This window comes from Cynoglossus semilaevis, chromosome 19 (assembly GCF_000523025.1).
Source record: "Cynoglossus semilaevis isolate Cse_v1.0 chromosome 19, Cse_v1.0, whole genome shotgun sequence".
Lineage (NCBI taxonomy): Eukaryota > Metazoa > Chordata > Actinopteri > Pleuronectiformes > Cynoglossidae > Cynoglossus > Cynoglossus semilaevis.
Window position 1 is genome coordinate 4,865,537 of NC_024325.1, and position 15,654 is coordinate 4,881,190.

At 39.6% G+C, this 15,654-nt stretch overlaps 1 protein-coding gene across 4 annotated transcripts in view; it reads right to left on the minus strand.

Annotated features, from left to right (window-relative positions):
• Positions 1-2,855: 2,855 nt before the first annotated feature.
• gabrg2 (gamma-aminobutyric acid type A receptor subunit gamma2) overlaps positions 2,856-15,654 on the minus strand; it is a 33,756-nt gene continuing 20,957 nt past the window's right edge. The window contains exons 7-10 of one of the 4 annotated variants that reach the window (XM_008332458.3): positions 11,322-11,474; positions 9,750-9,955; positions 8,165-8,188; positions 2,856-5,703 (exon numbers count right to left, since the gene is read on the minus strand). In XM_008332458.3, the coding sequence (XP_008330680.1) occupies positions 5,425-5,703; positions 8,165-8,188; positions 9,750-9,955; positions 11,322-11,474 (662 nt within the window). In that variant the 3' untranslated portion in view covers positions 2,856-5,424. Of the gene's footprint in view, positions 5,707-8,164; positions 8,189-9,749; positions 9,956-11,321; positions 11,475-15,654 lie in introns of all 4 variants that reach the window. The other 3 variants (XM_008332457.3, XM_008332459.3, XM_017041718.2) reach the window with 3 other exon arrangements.

Sequence of the window (15,654 nt, forward strand, 5' to 3'; positions counted from 1 at the left end):
TTAAATCTATGACTCTTTTAACTTGCTAAAAGAGTCAAGTTTTAACTTAGCATTCGATGCACAAGTTGCAGTACAAAATAATTCCCTTGGCCCTGAACTTAAAATATGACTGTGTCAGTAACTTTGTCAGTAAGAAACCCTAGAACACAGTACCCAGCAGTGAGACAAGGGAACGGCTGGGGGGAAAACAAGGATAAAGACAGTAAATGAACATGGATTACTGGAGGAAAATGTTGTTTTAAGTTTAACAGAAACAGTCGACTGGACATGAATTATTAAAGAGCGCTTTAAAACAAATGTTCCTTTACCTTCCTGCTAAAAACAACACCCGAGGCTAACAGCTAACCTACTTACTTAACTACTTTTTTATTCATTTATTTATATTTTTCTTTACAAATCAGTTTGTTATATTAAATAGGAGAGACTTCAGCTTGAGTTTACTGTGTAAGATTATATCATATTCCATTTCCAATCATATGTACCTACGTAATAATAATAAAAAAGGCTGGCTTCACGCTGTTTCCTATTAGAAAAGAGTTTATTTTGTATACTCTGTACTCTGCTCACGTCCTGTCGAGGTTAAGGCTATTTTGAAAGAAATGCAACTCCTTTTGGCAGCTGTCAAAAGTGTAATAGTGAAAGTTAAGCCTGAGATATATGAAGGTGATGACTTTAGAGCTAGTGCATGTCAGGAAGATTGTTATTTGGGATGCAGCTCAGTCCTTGGTCTCTCCTCTACCTTTTGCTGCAGGGTGTGATGCTCAGTCCAGTAGTTACAGCAACTATTTTTTCCAGATTATGGCAAATATTATGTGAGAGGAGGTTGGTGAAATTAGCCATGGGCTCACGCTAATGTCAACAACTCCAAGAATAAAAAACAACAACAAAAAAAGCAGTTCAAATCAGTTCATAACTTCCGTTCCTGATTAATTTAAACTGCCATCAATGTCACAAAGGTGACAGAAGTGAAGAGTAACTGCACTGCAGAACAGCATGGGAGCCTAGAGTGCCCAGCACCGAGCATCAAGGGTCATTTAACTTAAGATGCCCATAAAACATGTGCTTCACTGAGGTTCAACTTCCTGTTAAATGAACCTTATCTAGAAAAAGACACCGTGCAAGGTTGTCAGACTGTACAGGAGGAGAAAGTGACGACGACGTGTGGGTCCAAAATCAGATAAGGTAGCAGCATATAATCCGTATTTCATGTGGCTCAATCCTCACTTCATTTCACCAGAATTTTCCAAAAACTTTGATAAAAGTCCAAGAACAATCAGTCAGGGTACTTTGTGTAAATGTTAGTCTGGACCCTCGGCCGTATGTGTTTAATTTAGATCCTGTTTGTCATCTCTCTGTGATGATTGTGGATTAACTTAAGGCCTGGGTAATTCATTTTTGTTTGTCTCCACTCAAAGATGTTACACAAACACTGCCTGTTCTCCCAGTCACTGAGCCAGGGCTCACACATGGACTCAGTCACAGTCGTGTTCATAAACATGCCTCTACAATCAGAATATAAATGAATCGAATTAACTATTAGAGAATTAATTTTATATCAATAGAGTCGCTGAATAACGAGAGTTCTAGTAAAAGGATGAAGGTGACCAGGCCCTGACCCAGTGGTCGGATGGTGTGATCACCTGGGTCAAGGTGTGAACGTGGGTTCGTACATTTGGCGTTTGTTAAAAATCCTTGTACGTTGTACTGAGACATCAGTAACATGAGGAACAGCATTGTTGTTCCATGTATTACTGTTCCCTCTCTTCTCTGGGTTCTAATGGTTTTGGTGAAAGCCCAATTAGGACGAGTCTTACAGTTAGCGCTCCCCTGACGGGTAATTGTTCCTTCACCTGAACCTCCTCCTGTGATAGACTGTGCTCAGCTCTGTGGCTCAGAGTCCTAATCCTCCAGTGGATGATGGGATCAAATAACACTGGTCACAGTATACACAGTATGTGTTTGGGAGTAAACGTGTGACTGTTGAAGATCTATTTTTTTCTTATTTTTTTAGCACAAATGATATACTGTAATGAAACAACTTTCATTTCGAGGTGTTTTTATGGTAGTCATAGTGAAAGTCTGTTTCCTGGAAACAATGTTAAAAAACAAAGTTGTTTCCCAATTACAAATCATCTTAACATCTCTGTTTTAAGTCTGTTTAAAAAACAAAGTTCTTTCCCAATTACAAATCATCTTAACATCTTAAATCAACATTAATACCTGACAAATGTGGAGTCCTGTTCTCACACACACACACACAGTACTGCAGTTTTCTCAACAGAATGAAGTGTCTCAGTTTGTGGTTTACTCAGACTTAATAATACTTTGTTGCTGCTCTGCTGTGTTCATTTTTATTTAATGAATACATTCCGCATGAAGAAGAGTTTGCTGTTGTTTCCTATTTTCTGAAGCGACTGGTTTAAAATAGGATTCTTTGATTACAGCACAGCCATCCAACTTCTTAAATACCCTGAACATTAAACATAAAAAAGAAAGAGAAAATTCAGTGTGAGTCTTTGCAACCCACACAGACTGCCACAGGAGGCGCCATTAGGTATGTTATTCCTCTGGGGCTTGAACCCAGAACCTTCTGTGTGTAAGGCAGATGTGATAATTGCTACATTTTATTTCCACTCAAAACAAAAAATCATAATTCAAAACAATAACAATATACATACAGGTAAATCAACCATTTTATTGTAAAATTCCACAGCTATGTGCAATTATTCTTTTTATGAAAATTATTTTTTCCAGTACATAGGGTAGAATATATTTTATGCTGACCCTTAACAGAAATGACCAGAGACCCTTTATATACACCCAATATTTCAATGTAAACACAAAGGAAACGACACATATGAAATCTGTTTATTTTCTTGATTACCTGTTGCTAAGTGTTGTAGTTACAGTATGCAGTGATTTTAATTCTGTTTGACAAAATACATAACAATAAAAATATCTGCATGTGCTCTTCACATAACGGTCTCCATCCACGGCCCACACACCCAAATAAAAACACTTTGTCAAAAATAAGTTGGATTCAGATCTACAGTATGTCAAAGCGAGCAAGGATGGAACAATGCTTCCATTCTGAACAGCGTCCCCAGACAAAGGCCTGATCTGCATGCACGCTTACCCAGGAAAAACCTCTTCCGTTTGCCTAAATACATATGCATTTACAGTAGAGCGCAGAAAACGTGAATATAATAAACAGATAATAGATCAACTTGAAAAACCATCATGAATAAAACATGTTTATATGTTTGTTCTCTGCAGAGTCTTTGCATGACATGCTTTGTGAATAGATATGCTCATGTAGAGAGTCAGGTCAGTTCTTCATAAGTTTCTTTTTTTTTTTCCTTCAAATACCGCCCCAGCATTTGAACAACTGTCCTGATGCTGTTTGATGCTTAAGTTGAAGAGAAACAAATTCATTTATTAACATGTGAAAACCAACGTCTGGATGGACGTGACTGTAGCAAACATTCAACTTTTGGACATTCTTCTTTTTTTTTTTCTTTGAGCATCTTTTCTATCGACTGAACATTTCAACAAGATGTAGTCGCTTCCTGGTGAATCTGTGAGCTACTACACACTGATGAGGCCCTGTACACTCTGCTATTGACAAGTTACAGACCCTACAGTTCGCATGTGTTCACATTTAAGACAGGCTGAGACTGAGAGGTGGCTGCTGGGAGCCACGACAGGAACACATGTAAACACAGAGAAGAAAAAGCTGCAGGGAACAGTGGCTCATGTGACAAATACTTTTATAATCACTGATGGTTAATTCATGACAGAAAATATTAGCGACCGGTATTTACTGATTTGGTTGAAGGGAAAGTCGTGGGAGTCAAAAACTGCCACTAAGACGTAAACATTTTCATCTTTATATATTTTTTTTGTAGTTGTTTTTTCTTTCTTGATATTATCAAAGGCTGTTACTCGAAAGCAACGCGTCACGTTGCACCTCACTAGCTGGACAGACGTAACAGTTCCACAGGCAGTTTGTGAGAGTAGTGTACATTGACCACAACATAGAAATCACAAGATAAATATATATTTCTTTAAAACTTCACTGACACGTCCAACAGAAACATACTTGGCAAAAAAGACAGTATTTCATGGTTCTTTAAAGGGGCGATGTAAACATGAAGTACACGTTTCAGAGAATAAATAGAACGTGGATAAATAAATAAACCAATAAATATCATAAATAAATAAATAAATAAACGCATACGTACACGTTACCCCTAAGTATTCTACATCAGTCCAGTATGATAAGATTAGTCTAGTATACTGTATGATCATAAACTCTAACTAGGCTGAAATTACAAAATATAATCCTTTTTACAAAACCTCAAAGGTGTGACAGATGTTTTTACTAATTTATATACAAAAAAACAACAAAAATGACTCTACCATTCATTCTTTATGAATTTACAAATGATATTTGACCACGGACTCCATTTGTTTCATGAGATAATGTGAATATTTACGCTGTGTAAAACAAGTTTGAATTTGGATTTGCTTGTCGTCGTACAGTAGGTGCTGTCGAGTTTGTCTTGTTGATGTTTCATTTCTGGAAATGAAATCGTAAGGATATGGGGAAAATTAAAGGAGGTTTCTATTTGTTACGGTGCAGAATAATGGCTGCAAAATAAATGTTTTCTCAACATTTAAAGCAAATACAAATGACATTTTTCAAATTTCGTTCCTACGTGATAACCAGCGGTGCCTGCGCGACAGTAGAAGATCATTAAGCATGTTTGTTCAGATTTAAATGTGCATGCAGTAGATGTGAAGCACAACATAATAGGAAAAATATATACAGTGTTTATACAATGGAGTGTTGTATCTAAACAGAATCACTGTTGTCTGACCACACACAAAGTTTTGGGGTGTAATTGTGCTAAAATGTCATCCAAAAAAAAAAAAAAAAAAAATTTCTAACACTGCTGCATTAAAGTGCTTTAGGTACTGAGTTCAATGTTGCCCGGTGACAGTTTGCTGATTGTTATATTTCTTTTACGTCTGAAATATTTACTTTCACTGATTAAACTGAAAATGCTTATTTGTTCCAAAGAATAATAAAAACCTTAAGACAACCCCCCCCCCCAAAAAAAAACAAACAAAATGACAACAAAAGTTGCAGTCAGTGTTGTACAAACACACCTCCAGACCCACAAACTGTCCACGGACGTCTAGGTAATAATAATAATAATGCTACAACATTTGCATGTCTGTTAAAGTTATCAAATATAATGATTAATATGTGAAGAGATTCTGAGCAGATCTTTAAAGGAAATTCCTTCAAACAAACTAAGTGCATCAGTCGGCCTCCTCCTCCGTTAAATGTCTTTCGCTGGCCCAGAGCATAGAGAATGTAATGAAGTGTTTGGTAAGGCTGGACACACGCAGGGTCTACAGATAGAGATAGGACACCCAGTAAACTAGGTTAAAGAGACCAAAAGCAGTTGGGAAGAAGATGCGGGCGTACGAGTCTATCTTTGCAACGCGGATGTGCAACCGTCCGTGCCGCCAGGCTCCGGAGCGACAGTCCTCGAAGCAGCAGAAGAAGCTGGTGCAGTCCTTCCCGTCCAGACACTCGTAGCCGTACTCCTCGTCTCGCTCCTGCATGTGTGTGGCGTTGTTCATTTGAATGGCGGTGGCCGAGCGTGGACGGATGTCAACCGTGGGTGTCTGCTTTTAACAGGACAAAATTATACAGTTAGCCTCAGAGACACAAAAACCAATGAGTTTCTATTAACACAGCAGGGCGCCTCTTTGAGCTACACTTATCTTTCTTACCTGGCTTTCAGACACTTTAAATGTCAAAACCAACAGGTCAGACCAAACTGAAACCAGCTGCAGTTGTATTTTCCATCATGTATACTATCAATCAATGTGTGTCCATCAAAACAATCTAATGTATGTTGACTTGAGAGTACACAAGTTTGAAGTACAGAAGTATTACTTGAACAAAGCCCAGAGAGAGTTTGCACCAAAAACATACACCGTAGCCCGGCCCAGAGAGAGTTTTCCATGGTAATAAAGTTAGCACCATCATCATCATCATCATTAGTAGTGTACTGAGGTCAAAGTCCAAATTACCATCAACATTTATCTATATAGTAAAATGAACAAATCCCACAAAGTCTCTACATCTTTAAGCCAAGTTTACTGTTTCCGCCTGATTTGTACTTTTTGGTTTTGCACCAAAAACATACACCGTAGCCCATCACTTCTTCACTGAATCTTTGTAGCTGAAAGAGCTTTCGGCTGCATCAAAATTTCTTTTTCAAGACTTTATTGTGTAGAGGAGAAGCTTTGCATCAATTTCTGCAGACAGGCCACCCACTTCTCTTAAATGGATTAGAAAAACAATAGAACTATGTTCTGTGCAAATCTCTGGAGTATTTCCCATGTTATTCTGACTTGAAAATTGAGAAAATTAATTAAAGATAGGCATTTATATTGCATTTTAAGGAAGTGAACCAACTTTCTGAAAATAGCGTTTGTTGGTTTTAATCAAAAATGTATAAAAGCTCTATTTCTAGTACGTGCTGAAAGTGGATTACAATGTATCCACAAGCCATGGAGGAGCTTTGAAACGTCTATAGCCTGGTATTTCTGTCACTGCATGGGCTGAAATAAACCTTCCTTTCAAACCGTGTGCACCACTGCAGGGCATGTGCCGTTGTATTTGTGAAGGCGTCTGAAATGGGACAGTGACGAGTGTGTGAACGTGATACTAAAAGGAGAAAATTAGCATTCAAATCGACAATATTCTCCAGGTTTTATCACACACTGCCATGTCACCTTTACAATAATTGGAATTCCGTCTGTTCGGCAGGTTAAAATTGCCTCCATACTGTCTTTTTAGTACAATGGGAAACTTCTTGACCTTGCTGATAAACAGGAGTAGAGCTAATGCATACTACTGAGTTCAAGAGATTAACAAATGTTAAGATGATGAAAATTGTTTGTAAAGCGACACATTTTTCCAGACTGCTGTGACTTTCATGCAGATACAAAAACACCTTCTGTCTTGTATCTGGTTCAGGTGCAACTTTCTGCAAAAATAGGTCTTAGCCTTTGCATATCAAAAAACATAACTAAATAGTTTCCAGTATCTTCCTCACGTCACGGTCCGTCTGCCTTTGAAAATGACACATGACCACATACAAAGCAACACACAAGTTAGTTTCAGCTTTTGCATCGTCGTTGTTGGACAGTTTGTTGAGTTGTTGAGGCAGACCAGGGTTACGGCTCAAATAAGAGGTCGGTCGCTCTGCAGTGCGGTGAAAGCTAAAGCAGAGGAAGCTGTAACAGCTTCCTGCCACACGGGCTGGTCAAGCTCAGTGGTGCTCAGTCAGTGTTAGCAAAAAAGGAAAAGGAAAGTGGCAAAGACAACGTTAACTGGCTGAACGTAGACAACCTCCCAGAGAAGACATGTTTGGAATCAAAGTGCATCTGACCCAGAAATAGATTATCGATGCTAACAATATTGACATGTGTACCGTGGCTCTCATCCAGCGCTCCCCTCTGGATGCTTTTTGAACATTTACAGATTAGCATGAGGTAATCCTCTGGACGGAACTCCAAATCTAATTAGACTTAAACAGTGCAGGGGTTGTCTATTTCAGTCTGTTAAGGCTCTGCTGACTCGGCAGAAAGCGTCAGGTTTGGAAGCCCAGCAAACACAGAGGTATAGATTTACTGGCACAAAAAAAGGGGGGGAAAGAAGAGGATGCTTTTGCAGCAGCTGCTGGATCACGGAGGTTGCAACAACAACAACAACAACAACAAAAAGTGAAACAGGACAGAGGGAGCCAGAAAGAATCCACACAGGGTCCAGGACTTTTCCATTATTCTGGACAGGAGAGGCTCAGGATGCTTCTTTAATTTTTTAAAAACTGTGAAAAATATATCTGGCTGGCTGCCTCCGCACTGTGCACTGCAGAGTGGCCATTTTTCTTTTTTCTTTACAGTCATCTCAGATGCCTAGTTAGTCGCTGTAGAGGACAGAGAGGAGAGGAAATCATAAGGACAGAGAAGAGAGAGGCTTCTGCTTTAGAACAGGCAGAAAGCAGAGAGTTGAGCTGGAGGCTCGAGGGGCCAAAATGCAGCAGACACATGCAGTCAGACACAGGCAATATACCTTTGAGGAAAAGAGCCGCAGGAGCTTTTGTCCAGACAGGAAACAAAGAATATGAAGAATTGAGAGAGAGGAAAAAAAACAACGACAAAAAAAAAAAAAAAAGAACAAATAAATAATGCAGAGAAACATCAATAAAGGACTAAAGGAGTTAACACAGAACTAAGGTGTAACAAGTTACAAGGACTTTAACTGTTAACTTTACATGAGAAAACATCTATAGTAGAGAAGCAGACGAAACACACAGGGGAGACGCATTAAGGAATATTTACGCATTTTTTAAGGTATATATTCTGTGATTCTTATCATTCTCGTCAGGAAATATCAAAAAACAAACATTGCACATGATTTAAATAATGACTTTATAAAGTTAGATCAAGAGTTTATAAGGTTTATAAAAAACGATTAATATACTGCTGATAATGATCATGAAACCATAAACTCTTAATTTGAAGACGTACACAAAATACACTTAAATCAACACACAAGCAAAAAATAAACCTTGGTTTTTCCATAACTTTTTTGTATTAGAATATATATATATATATTAATAAATGAATCAGGAGACTTTCCATTAAAGACGGCCAGTCTCTGCACGCGCTCACCTCGTCTACATCTTGGCAAGTCATGCAGAGAGCCCTGAAAACCACCGAGACGTCAAACTGGCATCACACCTTCCATCTCATTATTCATTTATTGGTACACGGGACATTTCAACAACCTCAGTTTCAGCGGGTGAAACTGCAGTGACCCACTTTCCCCCAAAAGTTGCAGTTCAGTCTTGTTCATCCAAGCACAGTAGACCCAGAGGATTAGGATCTAATATCTTTCAACTCTAGTGAATGCAGTCCAAAAACACGGCATGGGTTTCAAAGATGCTTCTCAGCTAACGAGAACCTTTCTTTGAAAAGAAGTTCTGCAAGATGATAAGTTGGACAAAAATAAATTCATAAAAATAAAACCTGTCTCACTGAGTAAACAAAGGGGGTTTGACTCAATAAAACTCAGGAATAGTGTGTCACTGTACCCAATTAGAAAATGAAGGAAAATAAAACTTTTTAGAAGTTTTTATAATTTTGGATATTTTTGTCTTGATATTTTTCTATAATAAAAATCCAAATAATTGGATTATTCACAGATAAAAACCTGCTGTTCCTGAGCGGTAACTGTACCTGACTTTATAACGCAACGATCTCCTGAGAGATTTTAGACTTGTGTCTGACCGTTTGAGTCATGTGACGTGGGTCTGCATCACAAATGAAGCAGATGTGTGTGGCAGATTATAAAAACGGTCGCAGCTATACATGATGTACACGCTGTCGAGACACACTGACGATTTGACTTTCATTTACGATGCTCGCAGGGAATTCTCTTTGTTTCATAAGGCTTTTCTTACAACAGCGGGTGATGGAAGAGAGTCATAAGACACTTGACCTTTCACCTTAATAAAAGACGAGGTGAACACAGGAAAAAAAGGAAAGAAAATCAAGTGAATCACACTCTGCAGGATTCAAGTCATTGGTCTTTGCAGCTGAATAATACAAAAGTGAAATACTTTTTTTGAAATAGATTTCTGACCAGTTCTTACCGGGTTTTTCTTTTTCTTGTCCTTTTTGGCACTGGGCTTCCTGTTGCTGACAAAGTAGTGCAGCGTGCCGTACTCTATGAGCGCGGCAAACACGAAGATGAAGCAGACTGAGACGAACAGGTCCATTGCAGTCACATAAGAGACTTTTGGAAGGGATTTCCTGGCAATGGTACTGAGTGTAGTCATGGTCAGGACAGTGGTGATCCCTGGTGAAGACGTCAGGGCAGAGCAAAGACAATTAGGACATTTCCAAATGTGCTCATATCTTCAATTACTTCTAGAAGACTAGCAGCAGAGATGCTAAGATCGGTGTCTGACATATTGCATGCTGCATTAACGATGGTTGTCAATGTCTAATGGCAGTGTCTTAATAGTGAGACAGCCCTGGGGACAGGGTGAGCAGCTGTTTTACTGTCCCTCTGATCCACATACTGTACTGGTTTACACTTAAAGAGCCACTGACCTCTTATTCTACTCATCCACCATCTGGTAACCCGCTACCCTTTTACTCACGCTTACTGTCTGCTTAATGAGGAAATGCATTCACGAACACTGTGAGACCAGCCACCAGCAGGATTACACAACCTCAATGTAAACAACCCACCAACCACACACACTGTTTCCGTCTTTAAATAGACTTCGCAGGTCTATTTATGAAGACGTCTGTCTACATATGAAGAGCACTGTACTGTGATTGAATTGTCATATTTCTAGGTCACGTTAACGCACTGACAACCACATCATTCCACTGCTTTTTAACTACCTGCCTGGCTGCATCTTCCTAATAACCTTTTGTGACTATTGTTACTAATTCTTGTTTTTCCCGACCACACGTATCGAGCTACAGATGTACAAGGAAACACATCAACCTATTTTTAGAGAGATTAATGACAGGCACTCTAATGACAATAGTAAGGAGGGATGAGTGTGTCTGCCTGCCAGGGTGGCTTTGCATTCTGTCCAGTTCTCTAATGATGACATCATATGGACTTGAGGTCAAGATTAAAAGCCTGTAACATCTGACCAAAACGCTGACTTCAGAACAAGGCACTTGTGGGTGAGTTTCAGAGGATGTCCACTGGAGTTCAAGGTTGAGTTCTATTCCCTGAAATCCTCACCGTGACCTTTTTTGTTAACTCGTGTCCTGTTTTGCATCAGGTGCAGTGGCCACCTGTGTTATTACTGTGCTGATGCTGCATCTATGCGTCTTCTCTGCTGCATGCACTACATAATTAATGCCTCATTAGAGCATCCAAGAAAACATATGTGCCAGGCGGGGTTTCTTTTAATCAAGATGCACTACTATTTCTCTGCAGCTGCCCAGTCTCCAAGGGTTAAAAGAAGAGAGAATGTATTTTAAAAAATGAGGGGGTGGAAAGAAGGACGGAAATAGCAAAAGAGAAAGATATCCACCCAGGGGCTGTTTAAAAATTTCAGAGCGTATATAAGCACGGAGAAACCTTCTTTATAAATATGTTTGTGTTGTGCTCATCTTAACTCAAGCTCAAGTAGATATGGAGCACAGATTAAAGAAAACATTTCAAGGAAGTTGTCTAGTTTGGCCATTTGTACCTAATGATGTACGAGCTGGTACTGCATCCTTGTTGATCCAGAATGAGACCCAGGAGAGGACAACAATTAGTGTGCATGGGATGTAGGTCTGGATGGTGAAGTAGCCCATCCTCCTGCTCAGGTCGAAGAAGACAGTCAGCACCACGTAGTCCCCTGGAGCAACAAACAACAGGACAACAAATAAGCACATTTGGTGAACTGATTCCCTCTGACTTGCTCGAGACATTTGTCGATCAGGAGAATTTTAGGTTATGTTCAGACTGAAGGTCGTGTTACTTAATTAAGGTTTTTTGGTTGCAGCCCTAAATTGACGTAAAGTCACATGCTGCATTCACAGGAGTAAATATGGATTCCACACACATCAGTGTGGTTGTCAATTTCGTTGTTCAATCCGTGGCTGTCAGTTTGATTGTTTCGTCATTATTTAGAGAGCTTCAGCTCTCCCAACAGATGGGGCTGTTGCAGATTGCTCTGGAAGAGTTTTTCCACCTAAGCAACAGCCTCTGGGTTTGGAAACCCATCTATGCCTTTGAAAACATTGGACACATTGGATACAGATTTAGGACCTCCCTTAAAAGTAGTTTGGATTTGAGAAAGAAAATCAGATGTGTGCTCCTTCTGTCAGCAGAGTGAATTTAACCCAAGTTGTAATCAGCCTCACTGCTTCCATAAATAAATAACCACCTAGTCCTTGTTAACTTGCATCTGTTCAAACTTTCTTGTAGTGTCCTTCTCTTGTCCTTGACCAATTATAAAAATCTACTTTTCCTCAAATTTGATTTCCACAAGAACTGTGTGTGTGTGTGTGTGTGTGTGTAATAGTCTGCTTGCGTAGTCGTGACACGTGTCTGTGGCTGCACAGCTGGGAAATCAACAGCTGGCTAATAATTTTCTCCAATGAGAAAAAGTGTGCAACGCAGATCAGGCCAACCCACGATCAATGCCAAATAACCAATAACTGCATGTGAGCGAGCTGATTAGGCAGCGAGTGTTTATTATGACTGCAAACATATGAAGTATGTAGGAGTGAGTCCTCATAGTGTCGGGGCAGGTGATTTATTGCAGCATGCTCCACTGTTCACCCAGCCATTGATAGTATTATTAAATAAAGTGAGTGCAGTAACCTCCAGCAGCACGACCACGACTGTTCATATCACCATGTTTGTTTTCTGCTGATGCAGGCAGGCTCACAGGAAATTACAGAGTGCTGCATCAGTTTTTGGTGTACCAGAAACATGCCACGGCTGCTATCCATGGGTCCCACAGCCCACTTTTTTGTTTTTTCATTAATATAACATGAGCATGGGCCCAAAACGGGGACCCCTGATGGCTGAAAAAACAACCCCTTAATTTGTTTGTTTGAGCTTGGTCAGCAGCCTCCCTCACACTTACTGAGACTCTTAATGATAATGGCTTTTGTACCAATGGAGTGAGGCTGACTGTGGTAAGGACCGCCCCCTCTTTATTCTAACCTCCCTGTTTATTTCTGCATTAGTTTTGATCTGGGGCACGATTGTTGTGAGGAGGATCTGAGTGGGTGTTATTGGTTGATGACCTTATTTTCAGCAGATCTTGTGCTTTTGTTGACTTTGTATAATAAATGAGTTTGTTGATGGCTTTCTGATTCCATTCAAATGTCCCCTGTTACAGAAGGTTTTTTTTTGGGGGGGGGGGGTTCCTGTCTTTTTACTGCCACTAGTGGGTGGTTTTACACTTGAGTTGATGTCTTTGCCATGTACCTGTCAATATATCCTGTTCGGGTCTTCCATACAAACATATATTATAGTGTACATTAAATGCACTTTATCTTTCAGTCATTACTACTTGTTATAATTTGGCTCTAGTGTTTCCAAACATCTCACTTTGCCTGGTTGTCAAGGCTGCATGTTGTTCCAGCTGTAACCCCTCAATACATGAAGTAATTATTTTTGCCTTGTTATTGCTGTTTGTTTAATAAGTACAATGAGATATGGAGTATGAGCCAAGCACTAAAAATAAATACAGAGGAAGTACCGGATGTGTACCGGACACATAGTTCTTGTATAATGTTTGCATAAGAATGCAGCTGTGAGGTTAAAGCGTTCAACACTTGAACAACTTTCTTACTTTTTACCCTCACCCTGCAAGAACCTTCCATCTGTCAATGCCAGCAAGTGAGCGTGTTCACAAGGCTCACGCTCCGTCTTCACAGGGTTTATACACGGTTCTGGTTTACAAGGCTGTTACCCCTAGGTCAACTTTTCCTCCTGTGAATGACTGTAGAGGAGCTGTCACTGTGCTCTCATCTAGCCATTTACTCTATATGTATCCAGTACTCGGTATTGAGTAATGATCAAATCAAGTACTGATACTACAACTTCAGGCATGATAGAAAATTTAAATGGCCATGCGAAAGAAAATGGTTGCAGTAAAATAGTTTTGAGTAAAATATCTTCTGTGAACTGATGAAATCAATGGACAGTAATTAAAAGGATGCTAATACTCATATTTTTTAAAAAGCTTTGTATTGTTCCTCAACCAGAGACAAGAAAACACAGAACAACACAAACTGATAAACATCTTTTTCATGTCAAGTATTGAACCCAAGGCAATCATTCATTTAATCAGCATTCATTTGAGTTATTAGTCGGAAAAGACTGAAAAGTAAAACGCTGACCAAAGAAAAAAAAAGGTCCATATGTTTGCAACCTCGCTATAAATCACAGAGGACAGTGATAAGAAGAGACCTGGTGCCCATGCTGGCCGTCCAGTCAATAGAGACAGAAAGGCTGCAGAGCTGCTGACAGCTTGTCGTGCTGAGGTCCTCCGCTGCCAGGGGTCATTTATATCAGAGGTGACAGCAGATGCTATTGTGCATGTCATTTTGTAGGTGAGAAAGACAGGAGCTTTGCTAATGACCCCAGTTATGTCATGGCTAGATGTTGGGGTCAACAATACCCACAGACCATTCTGGCTCACCACTTTCTATGACATGACTAGAGGCTGTTTGTGACTGATTAACCGTGTAGTAACCACAGCTTTGCATTTCCTCTCCTCTGTCTGCTGCAGCAAATACTGGCAGGCAGAGGGAAGCCAGATTATGTCACCATGAAAAAAGAGGCCCGGCGTCGTCAGGGTGAAGAACTGCAGTAGCGGCAGCAGCAGCAGCAGTATGATTAAACATCAGACAGGAGGCTACACTGTTTGATTGCCTTGTGGTTAACACTGTGTTCACTGTGACAGGGACAGATTATTATCCCTCTCTCAGACACAATAACAGCTCTCAAATTATCAAGTGCAAGGCTGTTTATAGAATTTATGACAGGTAGTAAGACACTGTCAAAACTGTTTCCTTAAATATAATTGAAGGCTTTAGAAGGAAGTGAAGAGAAGTTAAAAGATATTTTTAGGCGATGTCACATGCTGTCAACGCTGGATTAATAGTTTAGTGTGAAAGAGCGCTGGTCCCTTTTTCCAAAAATAATGTTTAAACAAATGTTTTGTGACAAGTTGGACCTTCGAGATCTTCAAAGGTCTAACAGAGATCAAGCGTATCACACACACGAACGCACACACACACACAAGCACACAGTTCTTCTTCCATTCCTCCGTGTGTTTTCATGCCTGTGGATGGTCTGTCACCTGAAGCTGTGTGCATGACATGACGGAGCAGTCACAATTCTCACAGGGAGATAGGGCCTTGTTAAATGTGCATGTCCTAATCTTATCATCTTAACTGACAGATGCATCTGCAAAAGTTAAATTGCAGCATTTAAATCCAAAGCTAAAAGGCTGTTTTGTAGGAAATTCCAAATAAAAGCCAAAACCTTCATCGCCCTTTAGTTTAATGGGCTTCAATTCGGGAATGAAACTGACAATATTGTTACAAAACTGACAAAACATAATATAAACTTTGCAATCTAATGATTATGAGAGGTTTGTTGAACAAAGTCAATTCCACAAATGGCTTTATACATGGTAAGGAATAACCATCAGAGTTATGACAAGCTGTTGTAGCTCAGTTACGGACATTGGTTTGGCACAAAATAGAGGTTTTACCATTCACCAGTCACCATCACATCATCAGGGGCTGTGGCTTTATTGTCTTTTAGAAACCACACATGTATAGAAGATGATTCTACATGTCAGAATGATGAAGTGCACACATCCTTACCAAAGCATTAATGTAATTTGAATCCAAATTGAATGGATAAACATGGACAACGGCGAATGAGCCAACTGAGTCGCTGCCATTTTCATTACCTAAGGCCGTGTGGTTTTACTGATTAAATCATGGATACTCAAATTAGTCCTATTACACATAATGAATCAAATAAACAGTACAGTCATCTAT